We start from the raw sequence: 21,456 nt of genomic DNA on the forward strand, positions 1-21,456 counted from the left end.
ACAGTCTTGTCAGTTCTAATATTTAACCCTTTAAGCATTCATCTGTGCCTTTTTTATCTGGCATTAAAAAATCCCAACAAAATGTCAATCAGCTTTCCTGAGTTTTCTCAGTCTGTTAGTGTTGAGCATGCTTCAGCATCAGGCTGCTGTGGGTTCACTGAACCCTGTTAACAAATGGTGTGATATGAGAAAATCTCATTTTTGTTACAAAAGCATTTTCTGCGTATAGAATGTAGGGTCAAGGCTATAACAACTGTTCATAGAGATAGGAGGATCATTATTCTCAAAAAGAGAAATACAGGTGGACAGAACTTTGTTATCTGTTTCTGAAGCTTCTCATCTGGGATATTCAGAGTGTGTTTTCTGGCAGTGCAAATGAGAAAGTTGTAAAGAGAGAATTCTATTCCATAGCACCAGCCCTGTGCAGGTCAGATTCAGGTGATATTCTTTTGTCAGGATGTTTCTTCCATTCCTGGCAAAACTTTTCAGCTCAGGAGTGGTCCTCCACCTGCTCCCTCTCCCTGTCAAAGCTGTACCTCTGAAAGAATTTCTGGCCTCAGACACACTCTGAAACAGACCATTGGATAAAACATTGCCAGGTGTGAGGTAAGATCTGCACTACCCCATGCTAGAAATCATCTTTAGGAGCATCTCTGCTAGTATAGGAAAGGAACAATGGGCTCACAGGGTCACACTGAAGGCAATGAGAGATGAGGACTCTAGGAAATTACAATATATGTTGGAACATGCAGCATGCGGCTGAGCTTGCTAAAGAGTTTGTAATGGCAGGGTATTGCTGCAGACCCGTTGTGGGGATAATTTCCCAGTGTTTCCTTTTGCCTGCAGAATTCCTTTTTGTTTCTTTTTTTTCTTTCAGGCACATTATGCAAATAGATAGCAAATGACTTTGTGCAAACCTCCTTCATTATTCACTGTTATGTGCAAATACATGTCTACTATGAAATCAATTAATCATTCAATTAAGAGTACAGCCCAGCCAGGAAGAAACCTTGACCTTATCTTAGTTACTGTCCCTTGTGTGCAGCTTATATCTGGCATCAGTCAGCAACTGGAGCCTGACAGAGCTGAGCGCTGACAGGTAGCAAACAAGGTGAACAGAACATCCAGGAGAAAGAATTTCCAGTTACTGTAAGGATTCCTTTAATCCTCCCATAGATGAAGCCCAGCAATATGCATTGCTCTGTCAGTCGTAATAAGTAGCCTAACATTTTTCCTTGAACAATTCTTCTTTCTCCAAATAATTCTTGTTTAAAATTGTTCCTCTTTTAGTGCAAAATTCAGCTTCCCACACTTCTAAGCTAAAAGGAAAAACAAATTCAAAAGTTGTCATGTGGTCTCCCTGGGCTCTGTGTAAAATGTGAATTCTTGGTGGATTTTGGTGCTGTGCTGCTTCTCACTGCCTTCAGCTGCAGTTTTATGCTGAATCCTGCAATTTGCAGCCTGAAGGACTGAGCTGTGGTTTTGACCTGGTTCTGTGGGTGTGTTTCCAGGCAAATACGCGATGCGAGACCTGGTCAATCGGCTGCCAGGAGGCAGCGGGCCCAGCATCCTGTCGGATGAGACGGTGGCTGCGATCTGCTGCGCTCTGCACGAGGTCACCAGCAAGAACATGGAGAATGCCAAGGCCCTTGCCGACACCGGTGGGATAGAGAAGCTGGTCAACATAACAAAGGGAAGAGGTGACAGGCAAGTAGGCAGCAAAGACCATACCTGAGCTGTTTGTGTCCATTTACAATGCTTAACAATGAGGGAAATGCTTTTTTGGGTGAAAAAGAAATCTGCCTTTGCAGCCTGGGTCTGAGGAGCTGTCAGCTGGAGTCTCACTGGGACGGAGGAGGCACCGGTACCACTGTCTTGGGCAGTGTTCTCTTGTCCCAGGCTTCTGGAACTGCTCACAGTTACCATGGTCATGAGACCTGCTCAGGTTCAATGAGTTAGCCAGTCACCTCTTCAACATCTACAAAATTAATAAAATATTTGGAGCTTTTCCAAGTCAGACTCTGTGGGCACCTTTGTCAGGATGTATCCCAGCAACTATGAATTGTACCTAGTGCAGCCCTTTGGTCAGTGGCAGGAGAATGTGGCTGGGGGAATGCCCTCGAACAGCATTGCCAAGCAAGTGCTGGCTGAGGGGGGTTGGTCCTGCCCACTGTATCAGGGCTCCTGGGAGGCCATGAGACAAGTTCTCTGCTGGCAGAGACAGAACCAACTTCTCTGGTGGTTGTCTAGTGGAAATGAAACCTGTGAGCCTGTGGTGGGTCAGCAGCAGGAGGGCCCTGTGGCTGGTGGATGGGGCAGCAGGAGCCCCATCTGTGGTGAGGCTGCTGGCTTGGCTGGTGATGCAGGGTCTGGTTTGCCCCACAGCAGCAGGTTCAGGCTGTTACAAAGCTCAGGAACACTGTTCTTTTGAAGTGGAATTCAGTGGCTTTCTCACACTGCCATATTCTTCACCTCCTCAGGTCCTCACTGAAGGTTGTCAAGGCGGCGGCCCAGGTACTGAACACACTGTGGCAGTATCGAGACCTCCGGAGCATTTACAAAAAGGTAAATTGTAAAATTAGCTTACGCTGGAAAATGGTGCCACAAAAACTCCTCATTTGTTTATAACTTGCACCTTATTCTGATGTGTTTTTCTTTTTGCCACTCCATAGGATGGATGGAATCAAAGTCACTTTATTACACCTGTATCAACACTGGAACGAGAGAGGTTCAAATCCCATCCTTCTCTATCCACAGCCAATCAGCAGATGTCACCTGTCATGCAGTCAGGTCAGTCAGGGAGGGTGAAGGGGACCTGTTGTCCCATGTTTTTAACTCAAACACCTCTCAGTTTGGTACTAATCCCATTTAAAACACAGAGGTCAGGCTGTTGCTCCTTGGTGTTTAAGCAAAGTATTTCACATGCTCTGAGTGCTCCCTGAATTGTTCCTGCAAAGTGAAATCCTCAATGAATAGAGCTGGATGTTGTTACCAACCGTTGCCCCGTTCAAAGCCACTTCTCCTGTGCTGTGTAGGGATTGTGGAGTGGCCTCATGGAACGTGGGGACCTGGCAGCATAAACAGCAACACACCCACTGTGAGGAGCTCATTTACATTCCCAACTATGTCATGTTCCATAAGAATGAGCAACCAAACCCAAAACCCTTACTTTTCTGACTCTTCCTTGTTTATTTGTCACCTTTGTTCCTTCAGTGTGTTCAGTGTTAGGATTTAGATCTTCAAGACAGCTGATACAAAACCTGAAGCCTTCTATTTTGTCATCATATGGCATTTTATTTTACCCAATTTACTCTTCTAGAAGCTATGTAGAGCAGATCTCTGTTAATACTGAGAAATACCTACCTACTGTGACTCCTAAAATTAGTGACCAGTTCCTACAACACTCTTGTTTAATTACTTCTTTACATAAAAGTAACAACCCTCACACATTCCTTTATGACGTGGTTGACTTGAAAACCAAGGACTCCACCAGGCATTTGTTTTCCTACAAGAAGTAAACCTGTTGTGGCGTTTGTGCCAGAGTTCCTCTCACCCACCAAGAAAGCCAGTACAGCTTATGCTCAGGGAATGACTGGATTCTACCCAAGTGTAAAAGTTGTGACACCAACTGTCAAATTTCTATCTCAGCGTTTTGTCTCCCAAAATACACCAGCAGAACAATGGTGTTACTCCAGTTCTTTGAATGACAAGTAGGAAGTAGATGAGCAGCTCTAATTTAATATTCAGAGGATGTTGTATTTCAAAGAGGGTTTAGTAAAAATTCCTAATAGGAAGGGTCTGCTTTTCTGCTCTAGAGCACAGCCAAGCTCAAGGGAGTCAGTGGAAGTTGGTGAAAGGCCCACATCCCCAGAGGGGCTGTGCAGCATCCTGCTGAGCACAGCAGATGCCTGTTGGAACAGATACGCTTGGCCTGAAACAGTTGTTCTTGTTTCAGCCACTTCATCATTAAAACACACATTATTATGTTGACCCATGCCAGATTTTTAACAACATAGCATATTTAGCCATGAATGTGCCAGGAAAATACCAGTAATTAAATTATCCATAAAAACACAGAATTCTGAGCTATGATGTAACGGACACATCAATGGAGGAAGATTATCATTGAACTAATATTTTGATTCAAAATTTATAGAAATTGTTTTTAACTATTTTACTCCCATTGCTGGAGTCTTTCTGAGCCAACAAAGCCCAAGGGATATGTAGACCAGGGAGGATTTAGCAGCACAAACTTCTTACAATGGCAGTTGAGATTCAGCTGCTTATTGAGGAACACAGTGATCCCTTGCTGGGATCCCCCCATGGCCATTGGCCTCCCAGAGCACACCATGCCCAGGACTCACCTGTGTATACGGGGATCACTGAGGCCAGCTAGGTTGGACAAGTGACAGGGTAGCCTTAAGTATTGTGTTTAAGTATAACTTAGATAAACCATCACCATTAGCAGAGTGTCATCTTCTGCCTCCACACAGGTGATGTCCTAGCATGGTAAGGTCCCATGTCCGGGCTGTGAGTGTCACAAAAGTCCTGTGTCTGCCTGTGAGCACCACAGAGCAGTGACTGCCCCTTGCAGTCTCTGGTACCTTGCTGGCAGCTCTAGGGTGTTCACCCAGGAATAGCTCCGGCTGTTCTGTCCTTACCCATCCCCTGGTGGTGAGCACTTGGAGCAGGGAGTGGTGAGGAAGGCTGGCTGTGCAAAAGGCTTTTGTTGTCAATGTTGAGAACCTCTCTTTTCCTGTCAGTTGGCAGCACGTCCTCGTCCCCAGCTTTGTTGGGAATCAGAGAGCCTCGCTCCGAGTACGACAGGACGCACCCTTCTATGCAGTATTACAGTAGCCAGGGTGATGTCATTGCACATAAAGACATCTACACTGGTAAGAGACCAGCTGAGCATCTTCTGGAACAGGGAACTATCCCTTGTGGGAAGAGTTCACAGTCATACACAGACTATTGCATTAGCAGGCTGGTTGCTACTAGCTGCTGCTTTCCCTTTCCATTCTTTGTATTCCCTGGCTGTGGCACAGGGCAGGGTGTCACCAGCTCTGCTGTCCTCTGTAAAACTGCCCAGTAACAGAGTAAACACAGATCCCTTTCTATACTGGGAGGTGAGAGGCAGTTGGAATTCTTATTTTATTTAAAATACTAGAACAGAAAATTGTATTATTATGTACATTATATTATAATGATTATGTTATAAATTTTAATATGCAGTTGTGTATTATTATATTACTAAATTATATCAAGGTTTCATTTTTCTCTGATCTCTCTTTTCCTTCCTACTATGTCACACAAGTAGCGAAACAATAGATGACAGTGACTAAAGAGAAGGAAACTCCTTGCTTTAAAGATTTTCAGTCTGTAAAATGAGGAACAGCAACATAAGCCTCCTGGCTTTGCTGTAAATGCTGCTGAGGGACATTTGCCTTCATTCTGATATTACATTGTATCATTAGCAGGTACTGAAATCTGCAGATTTAATAGTATGGGTGCTACATAAAAGGCAAGATAAAAACCAATAGACTTACAGCTGAATGAATAAAGACTGAAGTTCTGCATTAAACCTTTTTCGCCCAGGTTCTAGCAAAGCTTCACCAATTTACATCAGTTCCTATTCCTCACCAGCGAGAGAGCAGAACCGGCGGCTGCAGGTGAGCCCAGAGGTGTGTTTGGGTAGTGCTGCTGCCCAGGCCCAGCAGGAGGGGCTAAGCCTGGGGCTCTGGCCACATGCTCCTTTCCACTGTCCTGGCTCAGTGCCCTGAGATGGCAGGGCCTCAGGGCTGCTGGAGCCTGGCTGGTTCCATATAAGTCACGTGTTTTAGCACCTTCTTACAGTGGGATCTGAGACCTCTTTTCTGACTCAGATTGGGTTTGGGCTGGTTTTGGTGGGTGTGGCCAGGTTCTGTACTTACTGTACTTGAGCTCTAAAATTGTGCACTTTTGGAGTTACTCCCTTCAAGTGATGTAGGAGGAGACACAAAGCAAACTCAGGGGCATTTCCTCCATTTCCCTGGGTATATTTCATGGAGGTTTGGAACCTACATTGCTGTCATGAGTAGAGCTGCACTTGGGTAAAGTATTTTCTCTGCTAATTATATTTTTGAAAGTTTATTTTGATATCATTTTACCAGCAGCATCAGCAATTGTACTACAGCCAAGAAGATACCACCAGGAAAAACTACGATGCCTATCGGTTGTACCTGCAGTCCCCACACAGCTACGAGGACCCTTACTTTGACGATCGAGTTCACTTTCCTGCTACTTCAGATTACACAACACAGTATGGACTGAAATCAACCACCAATTATGTAGACTTTTATTCCACCAGACGATCTTCTTACCGAGCAGAACAGTACCCAGGGTCTCCTGACTCCTGGGTGTAGCACAGAGAGAAAAACCCAGCGTGCTTCTTGTCTGGCTTGAGAAGGACTGGAATGGCCCCGTGTTGTTTTGGTTAAGAAATATGAAAGTGAAAGAAAAGAAGGAAAAAGGATGATTGGTGTTTTGTTGGTTTTTTTGGGGGGGGGGGCTTGGTTTAGGTTTTGGGGTTGTTTTTTGTTTGTTTGCTTTTGGTTTTTGGGGGTTTTTTTGAGTGAGGAATTGTCAGGGGAAAAAGCTGGCAGAGATGGTTTTGCTCTGCTTAGGTGTTAGGTATCATTACTTGTAGCTCCTGTAGTCTGGTGAGGGTGTGGGCAATGTGATGAAAGGTTTGAGAATTGAGTATGATGAATTTGGAAAGTGTGTAGGTCAGAGCAAATTAAAGCCGATTTTTTTAATGTGAATAAAAGTCTTGTTCTGATAGTTTGTACAGAAAAAATCCAATGGCTGCCCTTGTTTTATTGCTATTACTGAATGTCAGGATTGTATGCTACTGCGTCATGTAAATTTCTTTGTTGGTGTAAATATGGAAATGCCACATTGGTCTCAAGTGCCATCCATTTGTAATGCAGTGTGTCATTGGAAAAGGAATTTGAAACATCATGCACAAAAAAAAAAACCCAAAACCAAGAAAGTGTTGTGAATTCTAAGAAGCAAAGAGCCCAAATTTTAAAAAATGAATAGTGTAATTTTGAAGCACAAAGTTTAGTCCAGTATATCCATATCTCTCCCATTCCCTGCCTATTTCATAAGGAACTTCACTGCCATTTTCTATGCACATGGAATAACAATAAATATGGAAGTCTCATCCATGGAAAGCTGTTCCTTGTTCATTTTTTTCTTATTTTTTTCTCTGTGTGATATTCAGAAACAAGTACCATGAAAATTAAGTCTAATTGCATGTTCTTAAGCAGGTTAAACATATCAAAACATTTGGGCCATTTTCCCAGCTCTCTCCAGTGGAAATGTCCTGAATGTGTCAGGCTGGTGGCCCAAAGTGCTAAATCCAGCACCTTCCTACCAAGATTCCTCAGACTTGTGTTTTTATTTTTGGTATTGGCAATCCAAGATACTTCAGAACTCTAGCCTGCTTTCTTTCCATCACTCCTCCACCCCTCCTCTTGCTCTCTGAAGGAAATTGAGGTCACCTTGCTGTCCTAGAAATGATGGTCCCTATTCTGACTACAGTCTGCTTGGATTTCTTTCCAATAAATATGTTTGATTATTTTAAATAACTAAATCACAAACTCTCCTGTGCTGTACAGTCTGTTACCTCTACCCTGTCTGCAACCACCATTATTGCTCCACATCACTGCATTTTCCTTGGGTTTTCAGGGCTACCAGTCTTCTGAAGAAGGATAGGAGAGCACTGGGAAAAAGCTAATGAGTTTTTCCATCACAGGTAACAGACTGAAGACAATCCATCTCAGCTGAGGACAGTACTCAAGCATGCATTCTTCATTTGGGTTACTGTATCGAAGACCAACACTCACAAAAGGTAACATAAACATGAATAATCTTTTTGAAAAACAAGGCAAACATGACTTTGTAGCTACAAGTAGATTCCTGTAGCTGTCAACAACAGCAGGCACAAGGGGAAAGGTTGGTCATTTCCCATCACAGAGTGCAGGGATTCATTTGTGGCCATCAGGTAGAGGTGAGGGAGGGACTCAGTGCTGGCTGCCCCATTTGGAAAACTCCAAACACTGCCATGGAGGGGGGGGTAAGTGACTGTCTGCCTGGAAGGCAGAAATCAGCAGAATGGTTCTTCATTTGCTCACAATTAGCATCAATGTAATATTAATGAGGTCTGTTATCCAAAGACTTCAGTACTTTATTAGAGATTCTAAATATTTTGTATTGAGATGGATACAACTTATAGGGCATTCACTAGTTTAAAATGCATGCATTTTCAAAAAATACTGAGTTTTCTTTTTGCTCTTATTAAGGTTTTTACCCCATCCAAAAAAATGTAATATTTATTTAGCTTGGTTAATGGCATTTTAGTTCAGAGTAGCATTGGTAATTACATCACAAGATTTAGTGTGCAGCCATAGTAGACTCATTGTCACGCCAGTAGAAAGTGATAGTGCTGTGTAAAACAAAGCAGGGGTCCCTTGGGGAGACTGCAGCAAGTAGCATTTCTGCAGCCGTCCAAAGGGTTGGATCAGCTTGTCAGGGTCAGCTGGTTCACTGACCAGTGCTAGTCCTAGAGCAGGCCAATGATATCAGGCACCATATCTCCTTACTGCTTCAGGGCACCCCAGATACTAGTAAATACTGTTATACATACCGTTCTATTGTATGAAACGTCACCTTCTAGTCTGTCCCACGTTATACGAATCGTGTGTAAAAGAATAAGACAAGTAGCAGGCTATGTAATGTGCTAATTTTCAGTTAGCTCTCAAAGTCAGAAAGATTGTGGAATGAACTATCTGCCTATTCATTGGCAAAAAGCAATCGCACTCTGAGAAGAAACTGATCTCCATTCAGATGAAATTCTAAAGGCCTCTGTCTGTGTGTTGCAACCTAATCTTTAGAATTCACTCACTTATTTCACTGCCCAGTAATACTTTTTAAACATGGGCACTTAGGTGGATAAAACATGTGATGACAAAGGTATATCCTTTTAGTCCTTCTGTGGGGAAAAGAAAAAAAAAATATATCATTAAAATTAGCCAGTAAGGTTCCTCTGCTTAATGATGTTGCCCTTTACCTTTCAGCCTGGAGACTTCTTTTTCTCCTGTGGTCTGAGAAACAACCAGCATCCAGATCAGAACCAAGACCTGAACTTGTCAGGTTTCCTACAAGAAACAGGCAAGCTTTACAGATGTGAAGCCAGACATATCCTCCAGATTTTATCAAATATATACTACATGCACTAGTGAAAAATTGTATCAATACAAACCCCACTAAAAACATGTCTGCCTTTACTTCTCCTTGCTTTAGACACTTAACACAAATGATCTCTCTAATATTATTAACTTTGTGCTGAACAGAAAATAAAACCAAGGGTGGGGGAAATTAAAGCATGATAAACAAAAAACAAAACAAAACAAAACAGCTCTATATACCTGCCCCAGAATATTTGTTGTCTCCATTGGGCTCCTGGAGCATCTAAAACCAGCTATATTGACTCATCTGTAAAAGGTATTGCCTACCTGTCACTGACTTTAAGAAAGCAGCAGTAGTATTTCACCATTCAGTTGCCAGATATAAAACCAGTATCAGTTTGTATCAGTAGCCACAATTTAGTAATTCTGACATTTGAAAACAAGCAATATTGGAAATAAGACAGAGAAGGGAAAATACTGCAGAGTCATGAGCAATAGATCTTAACAGAGAGATGTGATTTAAAATATGACACATGAGGAAGGTATTCCATATGTCTGCATGCTAACTGCTTGTTTTAGATGTGGGCTATGTCTGGTTGTCATCCCAAGACACTGGTGTATAATTATGCTAATAGATGTTAGTTGGATTAGAACAGACAGTCTGCTTGGGAGCATAGTGATTTTTCTTCCTGCCAAGTGACTTTTCAAACTTTGCAATCAGCTAATAACTGCCTGTGGAACACAGATTATAAAGGAGAAATTTCCAGGAATTTGAGAGATGCTGAGAGCACCACCCAGGAAAATTTAAATTACTATTGTCTCTTTATCACAGTTAAAATTCTGTGTCTGCCCCCAGGGTTTCCTACATCTGCCTCTGTTATGAAAAAAACCACATTCTGAAAATATATAGAACAATTACAATATAAACTCATTTTTAATTCAGTCATTCACAAATTACTGTCATTAAAATAAATCTATCCCCAGCATTAGATGAACATCTCTGAAGTTTGGTATTTATGTGATTGGGAAATGGGACTGGCAGGAAAAGCAAGAGATTTCAACTGCACTATCCCACAGCCACAGGAGGATTATTCTCTTGCTAATTCTTCTCACCCAGACAAACCAGTCTAACAATTTCCAACAGGTAAAAAGTCTAAATGAAAACAGAAAAAAAGTCTAAATAAATGAAATCATTACATAAAATCAGGTTTACAAATCTAAGCTGGCACAGTGGCATTGTTGATGTCATGCCAAGGGCTGCCTGTCAAGAATAAGGTGCTCCAAAAAGTACTATATAAATATGGTTTCACTTCACAACAGCTTCTGATTTAAAGATATACCAAGTGACAAAGGAAATTAAGTAAAGAGGGTGGAAGAAAAAGAAAAAAAGAAATGGCATATTATATTTAATATGGTAAGAAGTCAACATGAACTTAAAATTTCTTATTTAAACCAAGTTCCGAAGAATTCCTAGAACAGATGTACGATGGCACTAAACCTTATCATTATTAATGCTTCAGGCAGAGCACCAAAGCTGTACTACATGACTGCCTTATGTGGTAAGTAATGAAATTTCACCTCTCCAATCCATGCAGTAACAAACAGCTCAGGTAAACAAACTGAAAAAAAACAGTATTTCTCTGCTGAGGCAGAGAAACGTGAATATCAAAACCCCTTACTCCTGGCCAAGTACTTCAGAGTAGGGTTCTTTTGTTCTCTCTCCTGCAGATCATTTTACCTGAAAGAATTTATTTTCCCAATCAAAATTGCCATCATCCACTTCAGGCTAAATGCTTATGGGCAGAGATTTGCAGCACTATCAACTTTAATATTTGCAAAGTAAGTTGATTTTCTAGGGAGGAAATTGCTGCATTTCAAAACTATTTCCTGCCTCATACATACAGAATTAAATATCAGAGAGATCTAGTTTAGTGGATGTCCTTTCATTTTTTTCTTCTTTAAAGATCCAAGCCAACAGTAGTCACTCATAAGGTGGTTGTTGTGCTGTAAATACCTACTGGTTTCTTAGTTTATTTTCTCTTCCATTTTTTTTACTTCTTTCCCCCTTCTTCAGATTCGACTTAATCACATCCTATTTTTACATTCCCTCTGTCCTTTTTTTTAATCATTGACATCCAATAATAAGACAATTCCAAATAAATCACGAGACTTAACAATTTTTTTCCTTCTTTCTTGTTTTGCTTTCAGAATCCCTAAAAGAGCAAATTTTTGTGATGAAATGCTTTAGCATAGCAAAGCAGAACATGCTTACAGCAGTCTAGGAAAATCTTTTTGGCGTTATGCAGGATGGTTCCAGCAGCTGCCTGCAGATCAGCCCAGCCCACGGCAGTAGAGGCACGGCCGCCCTCCCTCGGCGGGCACCGTGAGCAGCGCGCCCGCAGCCGCCGAGCGCTGCAAAGCCGAGCGCTGTAAAGCCGAGCGCAGCAGAAGAGCCGGTGCCGGCAGTGCTCGGGCGCTGCCCGGTCTCCCTCCCCGGGGCACGCACATCCCTTCGGAACGCTGTAAGAACGCCGTGGGATGGCACCTTCTGCCTCACACCTGCCCGGCACCCGCCACAGCCTTCTGGAGACCCGGCGGTACCGGTATAGTAATACAAAATCGTACAGCCACTGACAGCTTCAAGAACCTGACACCTTTTGTGATGAAGATTTCTTCATCCGCAGTATAATTTACAACATAGATGGTAAACATTAAAAGATAATTCCTTCTTTTTTTTTTTTTGGTCATTTTAAATACCGAAAATGAAAATGTTGAGGAGTTTATACGCTAAATAATTCCAGATTAGCTGTATCTACTTTCTGGTCTTGTGTTTCTAATATGTTGTGTAAAACGTCAATGTTTGTTAAGGTCATGGATTTTTTAAAAGAGGGCATATGAATGACAATGTTTTGCTTGTCTCAAGCAGATACTACTGATTGAAGAGGGTAAGATTTACCTCACTAAATCAAGTTCTTTGACTCTTTAGCAATGTTTTCAAAACTCCCGCCCCTCACAGCGCTCCCGCCTCTCACGCCGCTCCCTCACGCCACTCCCTCACGCCGCTCCCCGCCTCTCTCACCACCCCTCAGGCCGCTCCCTACCCCTCACGCCGTCCCTCGCACCGCTCCTTGCCCCTCTCACCTGCCCTCACACCGCTCCGCCTCTCACACCTCCCTTCAGAGCGCTTCCCGCCCCTCACTGTGGGCTTCGTACCGCCCCTCACACCGCTCCCCGCTCTCAGGACCCCGCCCCGCCCCACCCCAAGCGCTCCGATCCGCCGAAGGCGCAGCCGCTCGGGTCGGTGCGCGGTTTCCTGCGAGGTTCCGTGGTCCTGCCTTGGCCTGCCCCGCTTGGTTCCCGGCGCTCCCGGTTCCGCCATGGCGCTGAGGAAGAGTGTCCCGCCGGGCCGCCGCCCTCCCGCAGGTAGGGGCCGGGGCCGCTCCGGGCGCGGTGTGGGGGGCTCTGCCGCCGCACCGTCCCACACAGATGCAGCTGCTCCGCGGAGAGGACCGGGAATTGGGGAGGCGAGTCTATGGTGCGCGGCCCGCTCTTCCCAGCAGGTCCCGCACCGCCCCGTCACGGGTGCGCTCGGTCGGCGGGTGTGCGGCTGGCGCCACTCGGTGATCGGGCGTTATTGAGATATATCGAGAGAAATGGGTGTCCATGTTTAATGTCTGTGTTTAATGTTGCAGCCATATCCCCCGCCTCCTGTAGTAAGGTGAAGAATTTACTTCCCCTCCACCAAGCCCCCCCCCCCCCCCCCTTCCCCCGGCCTCACGGAGATAGATCTCTCTGTGAGGAAGCCTTCGAGCCTGCTGTTCCAGCCGCTGCTCTGCCTGTGTGGCGGCTCTAAGGATGTAGTACTGCGATTTTAAGGACGTAGTGGCGAGTGTAGTAGCGCCTGTGTTTGTTAGGGGAGCGTGTAAATGCATACAATGTGAGCAGCTCCTGGGCCATCCCAGGAGCTGTGCGGAGCTGTCTCTCAAACACACAGAGTGAGCTGTGTCCCTGTGTGCCTGTGTTCTGGGGCACACGCAGAGATGCTGCAGGCTCAGCCTTTGGAGCTGGGAGATAGTCACTGCAAGGACAGTCACTGCAGGCTCAGCCTTTGATACTTGAGGAACTCTCACTACAAGGCTTTAAACTAGTTGGGACTTCCCCTCGGTTTATTAGGAGCAGTTAGTGCCTGAGGAGCACATACTTCTCTGTCTCCCTGTACCCCATAGAACGGTTTTATTTTCTTGGAAATATTTTTGTTTGGAGGTTTTTTAGCATACTTTTATATGAATTTGAGATGTAAATAAATTTTTCATCTTGTCTCTAGTCCATTCCTGGACTTTTGTGTGTGTGACAGGGACCGTTGAGCTGTACCTGAAAGAGGCTTTAAACTGCTGCAGTCAGTGACCTGGAGCAGGTACTGGTCTTTCTGAACTTGCATGATAGTATTCTGCAACTTGTAGACTTGCAAGTCTCCAAGTAAGTCTTGGTGAAACTTGTGTGTGACTGCAGTGGGGACCAGCTTGGCCGAGGGGTGGAGGTAGCAGAGTAAGTGGTTTATTCTGGTCAGTATTCAGCCGAGCTTTGTTTTCACTTGGGTTTGTTTTTATGTTGTTTTGTTGCTGTTGTTGTTGGTTTGTTTTGGTTTGTTTTTTGGTTTTTTGGGTTTTTTTTGAGAGGGGAGCATAAAAAGGAGTGTACCTCCTTACTGTCTTGTTTTATTTTAAAAATGCATGGTCTTTTAAAAATGGAAATTAGTAAAGATTTTGTCACTTAACTGTTGGATTACATGGCTAACAGGTCACTTATAAAAATCACAAAATTGAACTCTGTATTAAAAGTTTGCCATACCTCTCTATTGCTTTGGAAAACAAACTACAAAACAGCTTTGTGGTGCATCCCAGATGCATCTATGTTTAACTCTTCCCCCTCCATGGATGTGTGTGAACAGGTGGGACAGCTGTTCCTAGGGGCTAGTTTCAAGTCAGTGCAGGGATGGAAAGGAACACAGGTTATGTTTAATCACTATAGATAACATTGTTTTGTGGGCCTAGTGGTAATAGACACAATTCCAGACTGTCCATGTTTCAGTATCTCTTCCCATGTTGGGTATTTCTCTCCTCCTTGTCTAGCTCCCCTTGTGCTTTGTGTAAAGCCTCATAGTGTTAAAATGTCTGCTTCTGTCTGGATCTCCTCGCCCTGCTAAATTAAAACTAAAAACAATGCTTGTATCTAGAAATTGCCAATCCTACATGTGAGGGAAGGTCCCAAACCAAAAGCTGCAGGTTTAGGTTCAGTTACCCTTTTTTTTAACCTAATTCCAAAATTTTAGTGGTTTTCCTGTTTGTGGTTTGACTGGTTCCTAAAAAGACTTGGGATAACCTGTGTTGTGTTCTGGATGAGTTTATATAAAGAGAAATTATGTTGAGATCTCTGAGATCTTGAAAGATGCCAGGGCTTTTTTTGTGTGTGTGGTCTGGTTTGTTGTTGATATTTGGTTTGTGGTTGTTTTGACAAATGCTTTGTCATTTTAGTTTGAAGATGCCTCAAAAACAAGGAAGAGTTTCACACCTTGTGAGCTGAGGGTATTTAGAGTCTCAGTTCTCTTTGCTGGTAGATACTTGGAAACAAATGGTTGAAACTTCCATTTCAGGTACTTTTAATTTTGCAGTTAGGCTGCCAGAAGGACTATGCTCAGTTTAGGTTTCCAGTGTATTTGCAGCTGTAAGATGCCTGGGCAAAGAATTTGCTGCTTATGCAGCAGTATAATTAACTGTATGTATGTTACTTTAGGAAGAGAAGAAAAGCCAAGCCTAGCTACAGCATAACTCTGATCTTATAAAGCTGCCTTGGACATGACTGAGGGAGAATTTTTGTTTCTAAAATTAAACCTGCAACCAGGAAATACATGGTCAGGAGTCAGATTTGCTAGAAAATGGGCATTTGTTACAGATGGATACAAATGCATTTCTCATGCTAGCTAGTTGAGTAATTCTAGAAACCTTTCCCTATTCTCTCCCTCCCTCAAATTAAAACTCTAGCCTTGATTGTTCACGATCAGAATAGGAGTCTTGCTGAGAGGTGAAGCAACCTGCTAAATAGGATGAGAAAAGAACACTAAGGTTGTTCTTTCTTACTTACAGTTTTAAAATGCTCTCCTGAAGAGGGAGAAAGTGTTTCTTTCAAGAGAATGTTTTAGATAACTTTGTGTTCTTTGTTCAGAATTCAATTTTCAAATATGCCTCAGAACTTAACTTGTTGTTGTTAGGTCGCCTGTAGCTTAATTAGTACTAATTGGTTTTGTGATTGGCAGATATGTTAATAAAATATAATTAAACATGTTGGAACACAAGCACAAGATGAGTTTACATCTGGTTCTTATCTGCATTATTAAATTTATTCTGGGATATCCTGAACTGATCATGAAGCCCTTATTGCTGTTAATCACATTGTTCAAAAACCTGAAAGTGTTCAGATGGTGTTTGGTTTTCTTTTTTGTTTTTAAAATACAAATGGGAGATGTAATAGTTTCTGGGGAAGAGTGCGTATTAACATAGTAAGGTGTTGAGGTTTAATATAGTTAGTGGTGCCTGAAACCACTCTTGATTTCCTGATTTATGGTATCTGGAAGTTGATTTGAGTCTGCTGTGACACAGAATTTTGAAGCCTTTGCTGCATCTCTTTGACTACTCCTGTGTGTGTGTGTACAAGTAAAGCATGGAGCTAAATACTGAAAGATGATTTCTGGTTAATGGTTATCCTGGGTAAAAGTATTCTCTTCTTGTGTATGTAATGTGGTATGTAGTTCTGTAGGTATTTTTACTTACATTTCACTTTCTTCTTGCAGTTAAAGCTGGAGGTATGAGAGTGTCTAAAAAGCAAGAAAATGGACCTGTTGAGAAAAATGCTAAACTTCCAGGAAAAGAAAAGTCAAGGTATTACAATGCAGGGCCTGTTCACCCCTGCCCTGTAGTTCAAGTTCATAGGTAATGATCCTTGAAAACAAAGAAAACTCTTATTCTACAAGAGTTTAATTCTTAAATTATCTTATGCAATTTGTAGATAAAATAATACTGATATTGACATAAGTATTGACTTAAAAAACCTCAAAACCCAACAACTTCAAAACCCAAGGACAGTGCCTTGCAATGAAAGGCAAAGGCTGAATCTCATCTCTGTTGTCATGTTTTATGGAACAGAAACTAAAACAATGTATTACATACCTGTGCCTAATAAAGGAATAGTCAAACAGTTTCCAGTGAAATAGGAATGAACTTTAGGCTGTCCACATTCTGAAGGAATTAAATTCACATCAACTCCCCCGAGGAAGAGTCTGATCTCCTGTATAGGCTATACCCCCTATTTCAATCTAAAATCTAATTTGGCTTTTGCTGTTTGCTACTTTATGCGGTTAACCGAGCTGTTTTGCCCTAAAAATGAAGGCATACTTCTATTTTGAATAAAATAACAGCCACCAGTTGTTGTGGTCATTAAAACAAGTATTTTCTTGCAGCTTTTTCAAAGACTGAACATTTTTCCTAAATACCTGCACTTTTCTTAAATGTCACTTAACAAAAAGTTAAGTTATCCAATATAAATATGACAGTAAAATTTGAATGAATTGTGATGTTCCTGTAATTTTTAATTTTTTTGTTGTTTTCTTCTGGGATTAGAAGCTTTTCGTTTTCATTTGTTGCCAATTGTCTGGGTGTAATTTTGCAGCTGTCTTCTCCATAGTCATAGTTATCTAATGGTATAAACAGATCTTAAATAACATATTTGTTAGTGTAGCAAACTGTCAATTGCTAAATTGAAATGTCAGTAGGAAATGTCTTGCCTAATCCACAGAATCATTAACTTAAGCAATATCTGCTTTTTCAAGAGTCACATTTATGGTATTTGGGGTTTAGAATTATTTTTCCCTACTCCATTTTAAGCTACAGATGTGTCAGTAGATACAATGGTCACATTAGAAGAAGGTGCCATCTGAAGTTCTTCCTGTTGCTGAAGTAAATAGTTTCATATCCACAGATTTTTTTGTGGAATATTGGTAACATGGTGTTATTCATTGGAATATGGAGAAGTTAATAGGGTAATCTTGTGAAAAAAAAGTTCTTGTTTGACAAATAGTTGCTGTGAAAGGAAACACTCTCCAAAAGCAGAGGGTAAATTTTTTTCATGGGTCTAGATTGGAATCAAGAAAATGTTTTGTAGATTAGGATATAACTGCTCAGCTTCTGAGAAGTTATTTCGCAGTGTACAAAAAAAATTCTTTTTGAGATATTCAGGGATATTTCATATACAGTTTCTTGTATATCTGAATAAAAATAGGAGCCTGTCATAGATTTTCTGCTGTTCCATTCTGAAACAGCATGCGTTTTTTGATATTGTTAAAGGTAAAAGTTAAGTTAAATTAGGGTATAGTTCAATTATATTGTATTAATTATGTTATATTAGTTGTATTATGTTAAAGGGGGGGGGGGCTTATTAGAATGTGCTAGGAGAAGGGTCCAGGATTTGGCTGAACAGTGGTCTGGTGGGGCAAGGTGAGGTCAAAGAGGGATTGGATGGAAGACCTGACCAATCATTCGAAGCCCTGCAGAAACGATTGGCCCAGAATGAATGGCATTAAAGACCAATGAGAAGCCTGGAAATGGACCAATCATCATGTGGCTCCAAAATAGACCAATCCTGGACTCAAAGGGAGCTATAAATGGGGGAAGTTCGGTTGGGTTGGGGTTCTTGTTTTGGGTACTGGTTTGGTTTTGGGTATCTGTGTGGGTGCCTGGGCTTATCCTGGGTACTCTGTTCTTTGTAGCTATTTTAATAAATGAGAACCTCATTCTCTGGAGAAAGTTTGCCCTCGTTCATATTCATAACAATATGACATAGTTTTTAACATGATGAAAAGATTTAGCTCCAAATCCTAAATTTATATTGCAAAATGTTTTGTATTAAGTCTGGAAAATGAAAGTGACATATGCTTGTATGTTTTTGTGAGATGGAAATGCTAAATATTTTTTTCTTCTGCTTTACAGTGCTATTGTCAGTTTTGCAAAACCTCAGAACATGGGTGTCTTGGTAGCAGAAGCACTGAACAAAGTAAGTCTGAAAGAAAAGTCAGGTGAAATTTCCTCCTAAACTGGTGTCTGGCAGTTGCAGGTGTTTCATCTGGCACTAAATGTTCTTGGGATAACCTATTTCTGTAGTGGTGGTGTGGCTGAGCTGCTAGATGGCTAAAAAGTACCTGGGCTTCTCTCCTTACTGTGTTTCCACTCCTAGTTACTGCAACATGCCCTGGGTAGTTGTGCTCACCTGTGCAGAGAAGCACAGCCAGGCAGCGAGGTGTGTCCTGCTTGTAAAGTGGCATAGTGCACTGCCTTTAGTGAAATATGGGGAAGAATTACCAGTGGCATCTAAGTGTCTGGCCAAGCTGGGATTACAGTGCAGAGCCAAACCTTGTCTTCAGTGCTTTATCCCACCACGGAAATCACTTTGACTTCTATAAGGGTCCAGCAGAAATACAGAGCTGCTTGAGGGAGGTGGGTGGCATGACTGGCAGGTGCAGGGGACACCAGGGTGGTGATCCAGTGTCCTGCTCTGGGAATGATCCCCAAGACAACACCCACAGCATGTCCTACTGCTGCCCCATATCTTGCTGTTTCATCTGAGGCCTGAAATAACTCAGTCAAGCACCTTTTGACTTCTCCCTTAGGAATACTATGGGATCCTGTAAAATTTTGTATCCCACAGCTGCTAATGGACCCTTCTGTTTATCACATACTTAAAGCTCCTGTCCTGTGTCTTATTAGGCTGTTGGTGCAGACTTACACCTGCCCTTTGGAAGAGCTGATTTCACAAGCAGCTCTTTGGTTTGCATAGTAATCTAAAGATCTGACAGCTATCATCTCTTTGTTACACACTTGCAATCTTCAGACTCTGAAGCATACAAGAGTTCCTCATCCCTAGAGCTCAGTAAAACATCAGTTGCATAATTTCAACACAAGCCTTTTATCAACAGTTGTATTTATAGATTTAGCCTGTAAATCTTGAATTTTTGTTTAGACTGTTTAATGAAGAACAGATACAACTCATCCTCCTTCTCTTGCACCTGTCCTCATCCCCTCTGTTCTGGCCTACCATTTCCTTCTCCTCCTGGTTTCCACAGTCTTGCATATGAAACTTCCTCGCTACTTTAGAATGTGATAGTTAGTTACTGTAATAATTATGATTTTGAACCTGGGAAAATAAGAATTGGATTCAACTTACTGTTAACTCTGGCATACTGATTATTTGCTGTGTTTTCTTTATCTTGGAAGCTCATTCTATGAGCTACTAAACAAGGGAAGAAAAAAAAAAACAAAAATTCTCTAAAGGTAGTCAGACTAATATCCCTTTGAAAACAGAAATTATAACTAAATATACCAAGTTACCGTGAGTTCTGTGTATTGATCACTTGAACTTTTTGTGGGTTTAGGTTTTACTGCTCCTTTTAAACTACTTTAATAGGATAAAATTTAGAAAGAGAATAGCTGAAAATCTGTATTCTATCACAACTTTTTTCTCCCCCCTTTAATGTTACAGATGAGCCACAAAATCCATGCAGCAACATTACAAGTGGCTCACCAAAAGCCACAACCTACCTTGGAGAAGTTCATACTGCCTAAAAGAATTTACATTATTCAACAGCCACGGAAATGTTAAGATAATCATTAAAACACTTATGTTTACTTAAAAGTGAGTTTCTATTCTATATAGCACTTAGCACACTGTGATGAAGTGCTCAAAAGCTGTGTGCCTTGTATCTTGCTGTGTTTCTGTTACTGACAATAAAATATGAGAAGAGTTACTAAATGTACTCAGGATTTATTACAATATCATGGCTTCTGTCTAACCTGGTGTTACTGAATGCCAAAAAGTCTAAGTTTCACTTACTGTGTGAGTTTTGAGTGAAGGAATGGAAACTGTCAGCCCTATTGTTTTGGGTTTTTTTTTTAGTTTAATGGTAGCAAAGCTGATGTGAACTTGATTCTAAGAAAGCATGACTGAAAGACATGGGGCTTCTTTCAATTGAGCCTGAGGTTTTCCATGCTGAATGCAGGCCTGAGGCTTACTGCATGATAAGTAATTCACAAAGTCCTGTGAAGGATTTCTGTGCAATGAAACAAGTATTTTTTGTTTGCATTTCTTTCTGTAAGAAACCTAGCTCCTCTGCAGAGATCCAGCAACCAGGAAGAACTGAGTGGAAACAGTCTGTTTGAACCTGTTTGGGTCTGGGGTGGATAAATGAAAGAATTACCTGACTGGAGCTGAACCCTTGGCATAGGAGGGCAGGCAGCAGGGAGGAGCCATGGTGCAGAGAATGCTATGACTGGAGTTTGGACTTGGTAGAATGGTGTATGAGACTTAGCACTGCCTGGCAGTAGTACGATCATGAAGGGTCAAGCTTAAAAATGGGGAGAACAAGTGTAAATCCCAGTCCAGGCAATGTCCTTGAGCCATGACCTGCTTGCAGTGACAGCAGGGACAATAGGGCCAGGGGATAATACTGTCCTGCTGTTGGGAGCTGGTTGTGGAGCTGCACTGACTCAGAATTTTACTATTGTTTTTTAAGGTAGTGATTGCAGAAGAATATTGTCCTGAAACCGATTCTTTGACCCTTTTGGTGTGCAAGAAATTGATCCCCGCAGAGAGTGGAGGTTTTTGATCTGTTTACAGTTGTGTGCAGAAAGGGGTGCTGGGTGGTGAATTGTCAGAGCTAGCAAGGCAGGCACACCTATAGGTTACAGTCTCAGGCCAAGCAGATCTTACTTCACTCCATGGTTAAATTGCTGTTAGCTTCTCTCTGTTTCAGTCTCAAGGTGTAGTGCCCAAGAAGTCGTGGTATATGCTCAGTGAGCAGTGGGCTCTTGGTGGGCAGAGGGGGCTGAGCTAGAGATGTGGCTTTTACTCTTATAAGTATAATCTAATGAGGAAAGTTCATGGCAAGGGCAAGTTCTCACAATAGAAGGAGTCAGACCTGGGGGTTTGTTGGCCCATCATACAAGGTCCTGAATAAAAAGGGTGTGATCTTTTTGTTCCATCCCCTTCAAGGACGTAGGACATCAATTTTCTGCTTTCTACATTCCTGCAGCTGTTGCTCCCATTGCGTAATTGCTTTGTTCTCTGTCTTATTACTTGGAACTTTGTTCCTGTTATTCATCAGTTCCCCACTTCTGTACTTATGATG

At 42.1% G+C, this 21,456-nt stretch overlaps 2 protein-coding genes across 8 annotated transcripts in view; both read left to right on the forward strand.

Moving 5' to 3' along the window:
- Positions 1-7,214, forward strand: part of PKP4 (plakophilin 4) — a 65,941-nt gene extending 58,727 nt beyond the window's left edge. For 4 of the 7 annotated variants that reach the window (XM_030952319.1, XM_030952323.1, XM_030952320.1 and 1 more), the window contains 6 exons: positions 1,512-1,707; positions 2,481-2,565; positions 2,673-2,790; positions 4,764-4,895; positions 5,596-5,681; positions 6,153-7,214. In XM_030952319.1, coding sequence (XP_030808179.1) covers positions 1,512-1,707; positions 2,481-2,565; positions 2,673-2,790; positions 4,764-4,895; positions 5,596-5,681; positions 6,153-6,401 — 866 coding nt within the window. In that variant the 3' untranslated portion in view covers positions 6,402-7,214. Of the gene's footprint in view, positions 1-1,511; positions 1,708-2,480; positions 2,566-2,672; positions 2,791-4,763; positions 4,896-5,595; positions 5,682-6,149 lie in introns of all 7 variants that reach the window. The other 3 variants (XM_030952322.1, XM_030952325.1, XM_030952321.1) reach the window with 2 other exon arrangements.
- Positions 7,215-12,303: 5,089 nt separating this feature from the next.
- On the forward strand, positions 12,304-20,081 carry DAPL1 (death associated protein like 1). The gene is made up of 4 exons (XM_030952573.1): positions 12,304-12,653; positions 16,075-16,162; positions 18,266-18,329; positions 19,812-20,081. The coding sequence occupies exons 1-4, from the start codon at positions 12,608-12,610 to the stop codon at positions 19,929-19,931; spliced, it is 318 nt and encodes a 105-aa protein (XP_030808433.1). The 5' UTR covers positions 12,304-12,607; the 3' UTR covers positions 19,932-20,081.
- Positions 20,082-21,456: the final 1,375 nt, after the last annotated feature.

This window comes from Camarhynchus parvulus, chromosome 7 (assembly GCF_901933205.1).
Source record: "Camarhynchus parvulus chromosome 7, STF_HiC, whole genome shotgun sequence".
Lineage (NCBI taxonomy): Eukaryota > Metazoa > Chordata > Aves > Passeriformes > Thraupidae > Camarhynchus > Camarhynchus parvulus.